Source organism: Myripristis murdjan, chromosome 16 (assembly GCF_902150065.1).
Source record: "Myripristis murdjan chromosome 16, fMyrMur1.1, whole genome shotgun sequence".
Classification (NCBI taxonomy): domain Eukaryota; kingdom Metazoa; phylum Chordata; class Actinopteri; order Holocentriformes; family Holocentridae; genus Myripristis; species Myripristis murdjan.
In genome coordinates this window covers 5,823,841-5,836,826 of record NC_043995.1, presented here as the reverse complement: position 1 = coordinate 5,836,826, position 12,986 = coordinate 5,823,841, and the positions used below count along the sequence as shown (strand labels likewise).

The following is a 12,986-nucleotide window of genomic DNA, read 5'->3' as shown; positions in this document are numbered from 1 at the left end:
TAGAAGGTTCCTATTAGCACTGTTGTCGGAGGCATTTGGAGGTGGGACCAAATCCATTTCCGGTTGTCATTCAACGAGTGTGGGCAGCTCGGCAGTACAGTCAATATTTAAGCGTTCCTCGCATTGTAAGTAGTGAAACGACGCTGTGAAAGCTCTTTAAAACGACATGTTAATTTACCCCAGTGTGTTGTAGGAGGACGCGGCTCGGCAGACATCACGGTGTTGCTGTCGCTAGTTCACGGCAGGCTAACGCTGCCAGCTGAGGTGTCAGGCGGTGTGCTGTCCGCTGCTAAAGGCACCAAACCCGCAGGCTCCTCAGCTTCCTGACACTGCCGGAGAAATGACTCTACATGTTTTACTTGACGTTGCTCTCCTTATTGTTTGTTTACGTAGCTGCGTAGTGTACGCTTGTAGTTTTTAATGCGTATGAAAATGTGTAGAAAGTCGAGGCCTGTCCCGTAACGCTCTCTGTCATTGCCAGTTAAGGTTAAATCATCATTTAGCCGAACTTAAACCGTTTTTTAAAAAATGTATAAGTCCGGACAAAAATGGGTCACACACCTTTTTGGTGATGTGGGGGGTTCTGCTAACGTCACTTGTTTGTTTTAAGGCTTTAACTCCAGTTGAAAGATAAGTGTTGTATAGTTGTGGGTCCTGCATATGAAACTGAGGAGCATCACCTGCTGTGCTGTCTCTTCCAGGCTGCTGTCTGCTGCAAGACATCATGACGCTGTTTCACTTTGGGAACTGCTTTGCCTTGGCTTATTTCCCCTACTTCATCACATACAAGTGCAGCGGCCTGTAAGTGTTTGTTGGACTATAAGAAACGGGAGTCACACTGGAAGAACTAGAATCTAGCATTCTGCCCTGCTGCTGCATTTTGAAAATGACCCCCGGGGTAATTACATGTAGATTCTGCTTTAATCTTGAGACAAGACTCTGTTCCTCAGTAGTATTTTATTACTGTACTTGGATGCAGTAGAGCCATGCACGCAGAGACGAACGAGTCTTTGTTCTTAATCTGCTTTGGGAGGGGGTCCTCACAATCCTCTTAGAGTTCTGCACTGTGTGTGGTATGTGCTAATCACAAGCCCTTGAGTGGTCGGTTGATTATTATTATTATTTATTTATTTATTTATTTTTTAAAGAAAATGCACATTTTGTACCACTTCATCCTAAAGTAATATGTGTATTTATTCTTCCATCCCCTCAGTTCAGAGTATAATGCCTTCTGGAGGTGTGTCCAGGCTGGTGCAACCTACCTGTTCGTGCAACTCTGTAAGGTGAGTGATCTCCCCATTCACTGTCAGTTCATCAAGGTGAATCATAAATTGCTTATTCCACCAGTAAAAATGAATAGCAGCCTGTAGAAATCCATAATTGATCAGCGTTCAGTCCGTGCACCACGGTCAGTTAGCGACTTGCTGCGTGTCTGTTGCACCTGTCAGTCACATCAGCGACAGACGCAACTCTGAGGAAAGCACATATGACCTTAAGCGTAAATAGTGACGTAATCCTGCATTCAAATTTCAAGTAGTTCAATGTTTAAACATCCTCTCTCCGCAGCATATCCCTTCAAATAAAATTGTTTCTCTCCCAAACTGATATCCTGTTGGATGAGGGTTTGGTTTGTGAATGATGAATGATCCTTACCTGCATAATGTCCTGTCAAAATCCAGTTTCAACAGGAAATGCATCAAATCAAGAAAGCAAGAGTCCATTTCATGGGTTCTTTAAGGGGTTTTTTGCCAGGGCTTTAATGTCACTGGTTCAAAGTGTCATCAAGGAGCATGCCAACAGTGTTTCCTGGTGTGTCTGTGTCTTCCAGATGCTGTTCCTGGCCACATTCTTCCCCACCTGGGAAGGAGGAGCTGGGGTGTATGACTTTGTCGGGGTGAGTGCTGTGATGGTAACAAGATGTCATGAAGCAACATTGAGTCAGTTATTTTGCATGTTAATTGCAGTGACATGAAGACAAAGCTAAAAAATTCAGCAGATTTTCCAAATATTTAACTCTTTATCTGGAGAAAAAATGTTATTTTGGGGAAATTCTGATTCTTGTGTTGACTTTGTTTGAGTATATCCCAACACTTTCCTGCAAGCACAACCTAATTTAATTAATTAACTGAATTTTATCCATTTCTACTGAATTTCTTTGTTTTTACCTGTCAAGCACTTGCTATACAAATTAAAGCTATTATTTGTAGGACAGTGATCTTGTGGAATGCAAAAATTGGTTGTTTACTAGGTCAGCATGCATAGATTTCTACCATTTGTTAAAAAACAAACAAACAAAAAAAAAACTGTAGTGTGTTGTGATTTGCAGAATGTACTGATGGACTGTGTGCATGTGTGTCTGCTATTGTCGTCCTGTGTTTTTATTTGCCTGCATGTGTGTGTATACATTCCAGGAATTCATGAAGGCGACAGTGGACCTGGCAGACCTGCTGGGCCTCCATCTTGTCATGTCTCGTAACGCTGGTAAAGGAGAGTACAAGATCATGGTGGCTGCCATGGGCTGGGCAACAGCCGAGCTCGTCATGTCCAGGTCAGCAGCACTCTCCTCATCTCTGGCTATAATGGATGAAAACTCTGAAAACACCCTGAAAATTAACTGCGATCATTTGCCTCACACTTCAACATGATTGTCATTTCATAGTCAAATTTTTCAAATACATAAGAAGCTCATTTTGTTTTTAACTGTCAGCTGAAGACCTGGATGAAGACTTGCACTGTATAAAAATGCACCTTTACAACAGTCACTTAATTAAACATGACTTGTTCTCTGATGTGACTAAGAGTTGCACTGGTTGTGTCTGTGTGTTGTCACGGTGTTGCTAGGTGTCTTCCTCTGTGGGTGGGAGCCAGGGGCATCGAGTTTGACTGGAAGTACATCCAGATGAGTTTTGACTCTAATATAAGCCTGGTGAGCAGCTGTACTCTTTGTTTTCCTCCCTTTTTTTCCACCTCCTCTACTTTGCCTGCTCTTCCTCCTCTCCTGAGCTTTTTCTCCCTGTCCCTTGCCTTTATCCCTCTTCCCTTTGATTCAGTCTCTCCTCATTTTCCTCTCATCCTCTTGATCATCTTTTCTTCCGTTTATGTAAAGCCAGATATTAACCTTCTACATTCTCCTCCTACTCCACATCTCTCACCGTGTGCCTTCTGTTCACACGCTGAAACCTGCTATAAATATGAAAGAATAACTAGTCATTTTTCTCTGTCTATGCAGGTGCATTATATCGCCATGGCAGCAGTTGTATGGATGTTTACACGATATGACCTTCCTAAGAGCTTCAGGCTACCTGTCACTGTGCTCCTGGGCCTCTGTGTCTACAAGGCCTTCTTAATGGAGTAGGTCTTACACACCCGCATGTACACATGCAAAACATAAATGAACAGAGGCAAGAAGCATTGTTCTCTGTACCTGCAAGGGGTTTCTCATGGTTTAATGTGGTCACATGCGAAGTCACACATTTGAATATGTACACTCACACAAAGGTGAGTGAGAATTGTATTATCGCTGTTATTTTTAAAATGGTAGAGCAATAGTTGGAGCACATGTGGAATATGCATTCCATGTAGAATATGTATTTCCTATTGGTCATCACAGCTGTCAGTCAACCATCATGATTATCCTATCACGTTAGCGATTGGTGCACACATACTTCAGTAACTTTTTAATCCTAACCACATGGAAACAGGAGACATTATTTACAGCGTTCCTGTAACCATGGCAACTCAGACTGCCCTCCACTGACATCAGAGGAGCATGGAAGTGCACAAATGAAATTCATTGCTGAATGTAAATTTTCAAAACTCTTTTGCGGGACATGGAAATAAGACAAAATGCTGGACCATCACACACAAATCACCATTTAACTGACGTTCTATTGGCCTTGCTAATAGCACTTATTTCTAGATTGCAGTTAATAATGTAAAATGTGTTCTTGCTCTGTCTCTGTGAATGTCTCCTCAGGTTATTCGTCCATGTCTTCCTGCTGGGCAGTTGGACAGCGCTGTTGGTGAAAGCCGTGCTGACGGGAGCCATCTCTCTCTGCTCGCTATTTCTCTTTGTCACTCTGGTCCACAGCAATTAAGTAAAACCCCACACGCTGGAAGAAGCCTTTTTACCACCTATTACCACCTCAGTCCAAATATCACAAACTGTTGGTTGAAGCAGATTGCATATTTGGACCTGTTTGAAGTAGAGAAAATGCATCAACTGCCAAGCTGAACAGCTCCTCCACTGATTTTTTTTTTTCTTTCTGGTTGTCTTCAGTTCTTCAGAAAATGGACACTGGCACACCTTTGCCATAAATACAATCTGTTGTCCTCTGTGGGCTCTTAATGGAAAATGTGTTCAGTCCACCAGTTAAAAACACACTATGTTTGGTTTACTCAAGAGGCCTCTGTAACTGATTGTCCAGGTTGTGCTGACATTGGTTAGTTAATTTTGTGAAAAGGTGAACTTTGTAGCACTCCCAAGTGGAAGAAAAATGATGACGAGAGATAACTTCTGTTTAGCTTCTGTTGTCCAAAATGAGACATGGTGTGTGTATGTGTGTGTGTGTGTTCAGTTGTAGGCTATACTGAATGGATTTATAACAACTGGACAGTGGTGGTCGTGTCCTTGGACCAATGGCCTCAATATACCAGTTTATACCCCGCATCACATGCATTTAAAACATCCTCACTAAACTGTGGAACCCTTTTTTTAAGAGAAATTGTATTTTACTCATGAAACTGATTGAGGCTCACAGTATGAATGAGATCAGGACACAGCTCTGCATTGTGGCCTCATTTGGCTTGAGTGTGATGGCGATAATAAATGTCTTTCTGTTGTACAATCTTCCTGTCATCGATAATTGACTTGATAGTGTGTTTTTAATTGTTTTGTTATTTATATATGTAGGTGATTGGTTGTTTCCTAACATCTTTGGTCTTAAAAAATAGGTTCTGTCTCACTATTTAAAAATCAGCTGTTGCTGCGGGTTGTGTCATCGAGCCAGGTCTCAGATTTGGTTTTGGGCTGTTTGAGCTTTAATGGGGCCACAGTGTCAAGAGCAGCTTGGCAGGAGTCAAGGAACCATGAACTAAGAGCCTCGGTATCTTCACAGCCAGACTCAGGGATGGCATAGGTTTGACTGAACACAGCCGAGAAATGAGCAGCAGTGGAGGGGTTAATAACATGTCATCAGTGAGCCAGAGCGTAAGGTTTAACTGCATTACAGCTGAGAGCAACTTCAAATAACACAGGCATATGATCAGAAAAGAAGGCGTCACAGATCTCTAAGTTAAAAACAAAGTATGTGATAAAACAAGATCAAGTGTGTGACCGCGTTCCTGTGTGGGGCCAGATAAAGATTGTACCAAATTGAAAGAGTCAATAATGTTTACAAAGTCCTTTGCCATAGAGCTGTTTGGACAGCACACATGAGCATTGTAATCTCCAACAATAAGGACACGGTCATATTTATCAGCCAGAAAGAGAGAAAAATTGTTAATAAAGTCCTTGCTGTATTTGGTAGGCCGATATACCACAGCACACAATACTAGGGCCCGACCGATATGGATTTTTTGGGGCCGATGCCGATTCCGATATTAGGGAATAAAAAAAATCTGATAAACGATATATCAGCCGATTAAATTTTTACATTTTTCAATAAAAAAAAAAAAAAGACAAAATACCTGCTTTGGATGGCTTAAATATAGTTCCAAACACTTGTTACAAAGATATTAATTGAAGGGAGAACATTTTACTGTTTTCAAATACTTTTATTATCAGAGATTGTGTGGAACAAGCCGCATATGAACAATTTGAACATAAATCAAAAATATGATGTGCAAAAAGGCATTATCATCATGTCATCATGTTTAGCTTTAAGGTGCTGCCATAGGTTGGTTGTGTTTTTTGCTTTTTGCTTGCTTGATCCCTGGCTTACAGAAGCTGCACAAATATTACAGACTGCTTCACCAGTGACATCCTTGGTGAAATAGTCCCACACCATACTGCATCCACCTTCTTTTGCCATCTGTAAAAAAACAGTAAGACATAACATGCATTAGTTAAAAAATAACGTTTTAAAACTCAGACATTAAGCATTTGTCTTACTTGTGTTCACATGAATATGGCGCGTAGACTCCTGGCCACTTCATTAGACTAAACCTATTACTTTTAAAATGTTGTTGACTGTAAGAAAGCAGATAATTCTTTATGGTTATTATTGAGGTGGTAGTGGGTGTTGGTGTGAGGAGCATCATATTGAGGTGTCTTGATATTTTGTCAACCCCACTTACATGCATCAGAGGGTCAAAATACTCTGAACCCCTCTCAGTTTTGTTCCTGCTCTACTCTTGCACACCTGACCCAATTAAAGCCCATGCACCTTCATGCATGCCCTGCTCAGGTAGATCTGGCTCAGCCAATCAGCATGAGGCCCACATGGATCAGGTGTGAAAGAGTTGAACTGCAGCAAAAACTTGCAGGGCAGGGGGTCTTTGAGGACTGGGTTGGCAACCACTGGTCTAGACAATCGTTTTGTTTTCTCGAGATCTCGAATTAATTATCTCGTTATCACGAGAAAACGGAGGAAAATTATCTCGTTATCACGGGAAAACGGAGGAAATAAAATGTATGTATGTGTGGCCCTTTAGGGCTTCCGTACCTGCACCGCACGAGTCCAAAGGCAAGCCCTGCGTTCCAAATCGCATACTTATACTTTTTACTTTTAGTATGTACTGCAGCTGCCCTTACAAAGTATGTAGTTCAGTATGTATTGGGACATACTAATTATATTTTTCCCTACTAAATAGTATGGTAGTATGAGTATTGGAACGCAGGGAAAGAAACTTTCCAGGCTACAGCAGCGCACTGACATAGATTGTGTAACAAAACGAAGAGTTCTCACTCCGCGCTATTTTCATTGGCTAACAGCAGCACACTGGCTTAGCTTGTCTATTCAGAGAAGAGGTATCACTTTGGCTTTTTTTTTTTTTTTTGACTTATCTGTGTTATCACATGCATACTAATGCTCATTCATTGGTAGTTGAATAGTTTGGTCTGTTTGACAAGTAATTTACATTTTTAAAACAAATAATAATTTAACATATTGTTAAATTATTTGAGTCACGCTTACTGGTAAACATCTACTCCTGCAAGATAATTTATTATGTTCTACAACTCATAAACATACACTAACACAACATACCAAGTGTTTGAGCATCATATCTCTTCTGGGCTACAAAAGGTGGTCCTAGCCATTTTTGCCAGTCTTACAGCCATTTCAATTATCAATAGCTATATTAATTTGTTGTCAAATGACACAATATAATACAAGTATTAATGTGTTGCATAACTAGACAGGCATGTAATTCAGTAACAGCTCAAAATGCTTTTTAATAAAACTAACCAAATCAATATCGGATCGAATCGAATCAGATCGAATTGTGATAATCGATTCTGAATGAATCGGAATCGAATCGATTCTTGAAATTTGAATCAATACCCAGCACTACTTCAGGTACCTAGCACTGCAATGCGAGCCAGAGAAACCTCCCTCTGCCAGTAATAACGCTGCTCTGTCCGTTAAAAAGGTGGTAACTTATGCAGATATTTAAATAATTATATTTAAAATGCAACCCATGCATTGCTTCCGAAAATAAAAAAAATAAAATAAAATAAAATCCCTACCTACTCATCCTTCCCAAGAATAAATAAAATAAAATAAATCCCCCCTACCCATCCTTAAAATGATAAATAAAATAAAAAAAATAAAATAAAATAAAATAAAATAAAATAAATTCCCTACCTACTCATGACCTTAAATGACAAGGAACCGGAACCCAAAGTTTTTTTTTGTTTGTTTGGCCTTAGCAAGGTAATATTTAAGCTAGGTTATCCTAACTTTAGCTTGCTAACATATCAGTCAAGTGTGACAAACACAACGAGGCACGCCATGGGGAATGGGAAACTTACTGAGTTATTGTTTAATTCACAAACTAGTTATAAACTTACCATTGAGCCAAACCGCTCGGCCCAGTAAATACGCTGTCGGCTCTTCAGTCTTCTCAGGACTTCTCTCTGCTGTGAGGTGACTGTAGAGCAGGGTTGCCAGATCCGACTGACAGTTTCCAGCCCAATCAGACCTTAAAATCCGCCCAATTCAATAAAAACCAGCCCAAATCATAACCTCGCCAGAAACAAAACCGTAAAACTATTACTTACGCAACAGAAAACCCATCATAAGCATGCAAAGCTTCATATCTGCATTAAATAACCAAATAAAGAATGCACTGAGACAACCAAATACACAAACTGCAAAACGCACCTCTGGCATCGTAGCTTAACCACAATCAAGTAATCAAATACTGCAAAGAAATGTGAGCAACAAAAAATCTGGTAGGCTCTCTCTTTCTCGCACACACACCTCCAGTGTGGTGCCCTTGGGTGACCACACTTTTTAGATCCCCTCCTCTCACTTCCACTTCCTCAAACGTAAAAAAGTGAAATTTACTATGGATAAAGACCATAGATTTACATGAACTTATTGCTAAAGTACAGTTCTGTTATTGTTCTTTTGTTTTCAGAAACAGAAAGTAAAGGAATGAAAACACAATAGTGATTTGATATTCAATTAAAAAACACAAACAAAAAGCCATTTTCGTTTTACTGGTCTGAAAGCTATCCTCTGGGACAGGGGCAATCCAATTTTTTAGCTCGGGATCGGTCTCCCATTCCTTCCTGTATAGTTTCTTATATTTCCCCCACTTCGGCATGATGCTAGCTAGGCGCAGCTCAACAGGAAAGCGGCTCCCCAGACCGCGCAACGCTTCAGGAATCAGCGTCGGTCCTGGTGATTGACATTGGTTAGTAGCCAATGTCAGTGTTGATGACGTACGTTAAGAAGATCCTCCCTTATCCCTAAACTATGATTGAATAGGACTCATGTCAATCAAATTTTCCAAAATAAAACGAGTTTCACAATATTTTAAAAAACCCGCCAAATGTTGACAAAAGCAGCCCAATTTTTAACTACCCGCCCAACGTGATTTTTCCCCGCCCAACGCAATTAAAAATAGCCCAATTGGGCGGAAAACCTGGCAACCCTGCTGTGGAGCGGGACGTGAAAACAGTCGGAGCGCCCTCTACTGGATATGTAACGCAAGGACATTACTTCTAAAAAAAAAAAAAAAAAACACCGTATTCCCTGCATTTTTACTAGTGGAATAGTAAGTGTTAACATCGGCGTCAGTCGGCCAACTATTGGCCGATTACCGATTATTCCCTAATGGCTATAATCGGCCGATTAAATCGGCCCACCGATAAATCGGTCTGGCCCTACACAATACTGTATGAGAGCATCCCAGCTCAAATAGGCACAGTTCAAAGCTGGCATAGGATGAGAGGGGCAATATCTGCTTACATTGAAAGTTACTCTTAAAAACAGTCGCTATTCCTCCTCCTCAGCCCGAAGTCCACGGAGAGTTAAAAAAGCAGCAATCAGTCAGTAAGAGTTCGGTAAAAGCACTGGACTCACCAACATGAAGCCAAGTCTCAGTCACAAAAAGGAAGTCCAATGAATGCTTTCACTGTAAGTGGTTTTAACAAATCATTTAGAATTCAAATGGTTTATAGTAACATTAAATAGCCATTTAAGCCATTTTTATTCAGACTTCATAGTTAAAGTAGTCTGTTATAGAAAAATTGATATTGCAATGTAACAGTTACTTATGGTTAATCCATTAAAGGTTGCATTGTGTATTGATATTGATAAACAAAAGGCTGTACATTCAGAATAATTTGAATAGAGTTTGAATAGATCTGCATATGCAATATAAGCCGTGTTATATTACACAGGCTGGGTTTTTGAACACCCTTGGATTGGATATAGATTATCTTCCTGACGAGGGAGATGGTGAGCTACCCATGTTGAGCACCTGGATTACGGAGTCCTTTCACCTCATCATGTGTCCTGCTATCAGTGTGGTCGGACTGTGGAGAAGGATCTCAAAAGAAACTTGAACTGGACAATTTATTTTATTTTAGGATGTTTTATTTTTTATTTAGGGTGCACCCGAATTGGAAAACAAACAAACAAACAAACAAAAAAAACAATTTCAAAAGACATTTTGAAATTGTCTTTGTACAATTGCACAGTGACCACAACCTGTTGACAGTTCCCCGCACTAGACTCAGAACTCGAGGAGATCGAGCCTTTGAGTCGGCTGCGCCTAGACTGTGGAACACTCTCCCCCAGACCCTGAGAGCTGCAGCATCTGTTGTCAGTTTTAAAAAGCACCTTAAAACGTATTTGTTTAGGCAGGCGTTCCTGTTGACCTGACACCTGACATTACTGTGTTATTTTATTTATGTTCATGTTTGTATGCATTCATGTTTGTTGTTTGAATGCAATCTTGTTTTGTTGTGTTTCCTTTTAACCCTGGAAAGCACTTTGTGAGCTTTCTCTGTGAAAAGTGCTATACAAATAAATGTTACTTACTTACTTACTTACATTTCAAAAGAAAACAAAACTGAAAGATGGCAATATTGTACAACAATTATTTTGTATGTTAATAAAGTGTGTTTTCTTACATTTATTTCTGTGTCAGTTTACTCATTGGGTGTCCACTTCTTATTTAATTACATATTCCTCTCATGAGCCTCGTCACTGGTCCAACAAGCACTTACCTTATAGGTGGGTTACTCTAACAACACAACAAATAAATACAGTGTAACAGGCTTGAAGTAGCAGCAAAAGCACTGCACTTCCACACAAAATATCAGCTCACCAGTAAGGGATGAATGAAAGGTCTTCAGCTGGTCACAGCCCCTGGAGGGCGAACAAATCGCTACCCTGACTAATGCAGTCACAAGCCTGTCCACTACTGAAAATCCACAAAGATAGCTCTTCAAACTCCTTAATCTTTGAAGATGAAAAGGAACAGATCCTCTGACGACACCAGAAGATATAGACTAGCACATGCGTGAGGCGGTGGTATTCAGTGCTTAAAGCACCACGTCTGGCGGTCAGGAAGGATGAAATAGAACTTTGACCCATAGTTACACACATCTTGGAAAGCGTGAGAAACACTGACACCAATGGCAAAGTAGTTACATACATGAAATAATGTTCAAAGACGATATAGGTCAGAATGAATAGTTTTGAACAGCTGATTTTGAAATAGTGAGACAGAACCTGTTTTTTAAGGCCAAGATGTGTTCATATCCACATGCAAATTTACCCTACCCCTACAACAGGGTAGAGACAAGTCACAAACATTCTAAAGGAATAATAGAGAAAACAAAATACACTATAGTTGATGAGGATGGAGGACAGATAAAGTGTGGCAACAGCACAACAACCACCTGGTCAGAAATGAACAGAGCTTGAAAATGAAAGTGAAATTTCCCCACCGTGGGACTAATAAAGGAATATCTTATCTTATCTCTTATCTTGATGCATTTTTTAAAAATATAAAATATAAGTTATCGCTTGTCATCATTTTTCTTCCACTTGGGAGTGCCACAAAGTTCAATTTTTCACAAAACTAACTAACCAACGTAAGTCATCCACTCTCGTTTCTGTTTCTCTCAAGTATAGGTTGATAATTAACCTCATAAAAATGGTTGTTCCAGTTAGGGCTTTTATGCCTCTAGTCATCCAGTATTTCATATTTTATTGCCAAGCAAAACTTGTAATGCTAATGCAGATATTCAGCTTGACTGAAACGCTAACACAGAAATTTGTTCCTCCAGTTTCAACCAGTGCCTGGTGGAGAGACTCAAAGTGAGATTCCTTTTAATTCTTTCAAAATGCAGAGCGAGGGTGCATCACAGTCATTATGGTTCTCATGCTGTTCCTCTGTCCCACACTCCTCGTGTTACAGCTCACCTGGCCTGGCCTCCTGGGAGAGAAGCAATCAAAAGAATTAAAGGCACTGAAGAAAACTGAGACAGAGACAAGTACATGCCCCAGAAAATGTCACTGAGAAAGGAGAGAGTGATGCCGAGGAAGTGGAGAAACCAGAATGAAAAACAACAATAACAGTAAAGATGGAAGGAAAACTTGAAGGGAGACAATTCATCTGACCTTGACTCATGTCTACGAGTGCAGATAACAAAAATGCATCTTGTTACAAATAAGTACTTAGCCCCAACTTCTGCAACCCCAGCAGACCCAGTCCAAAGATTCACAGATGCTGGAACGATGGCTGAGGTCTCACTTCATACAGCAGAAATAACGACAGCATGTCCACCGATCCTGGATATGCTGCATCTTGTTATTATTTCAGTCTTCTCATACCCCTTGAAGATTTCCTCACCCTTCGGATTGGCCATCAGAACATCATCAGCCTTGTGCCGAAACATGTTACAATGTTATGGCATGCTTACGGAAATTTAAAAGAGACTTACTTAAGGATTTTCGATGTATAATTCAAAGCTGCCTGGTTTGCTTCATCCTGATCCATCAAGCCTGCTGAGTGCCTCCTCTCCCTTGTGGACTCAAGGACAATTGCAGAATCTGATGAATGGGATGAAACCAGCGATAGTGGAGTCTCTGCTACTACCATGGATGAAGAAGATGAATAGCATGTACAAATCTACAAAATCGCAGCCAAAGCAAAGACAATTTAAATATACATGTATTTATCAGTAACAAAAAGTATACTAACAAATGTATGGAAGGACTGACTAAAAATAATACAATATAAGTTTAGGCATAAAGACTAATTTTTAGTTTGCTGACAGAACCATTTGTGTAATTTCAGTAGGACACTAGCACTAGTAAAATAATCACAGTATTTACAGAATTGATAAGATTGCATTTTCAACAGTGATGGCAAAATTAAATGCAAAATTATTTCCATAAAATTTCCAAACTTTATTCTCAAACTGAAAGCCTCGAGCAGTCTGTGGAACTTGAATATATCTCTGCACTCCTCCAGTCTCCACTTTAGCCGGCAATAAAAGGATATTACATAACTAT

At 40.1% G+C, this 12,986-nt stretch overlaps 1 protein-coding gene across 1 annotated transcript; it reads left to right on the top strand.

Moving 5' to 3' along the window:
• Nucleotides 1-4,849, top strand: tmem147 (transmembrane protein 147). The gene is made up of 8 exons (XM_030073276.1): nt 1-125; nt 702-801; nt 1,214-1,283; nt 1,829-1,894; nt 2,412-2,548; nt 2,842-2,926; nt 3,230-3,351; nt 3,977-4,849. The coding sequence occupies exons 2-8, from the start codon at nt 725-727 to the stop codon at nt 4,095-4,097; spliced, it is 678 nt and encodes a 225-aa protein (XP_029929136.1). The 5' UTR covers nt 1-125; nt 702-724; the 3' UTR covers nt 4,098-4,849.
• Nucleotides 4,850-12,986: the final 8,137 nt, after the last annotated feature.

Coding starts and splice junctions, on each gene's coding strand:
- tmem147 (XM_030073276.1), top strand. CDS start 725: ATGACGCTGTTTCACTTTGGGAACTGCTTTGCCTTGGCTTATTTCCCC. Junction 1,895..2,411: donor GGGTGTATGACTTTGTCGGG/GTGAGTGCTGTG, acceptor TATACATTCCAG/GAATTCATGAAGGCGACAGT. Junction 3,352..3,976: donor TACAAGGCCTTCTTAATGGA/GTAGGTCTTACA, acceptor ATGTCTCCTCAG/GTTATTCGTCCATGTCTTCC.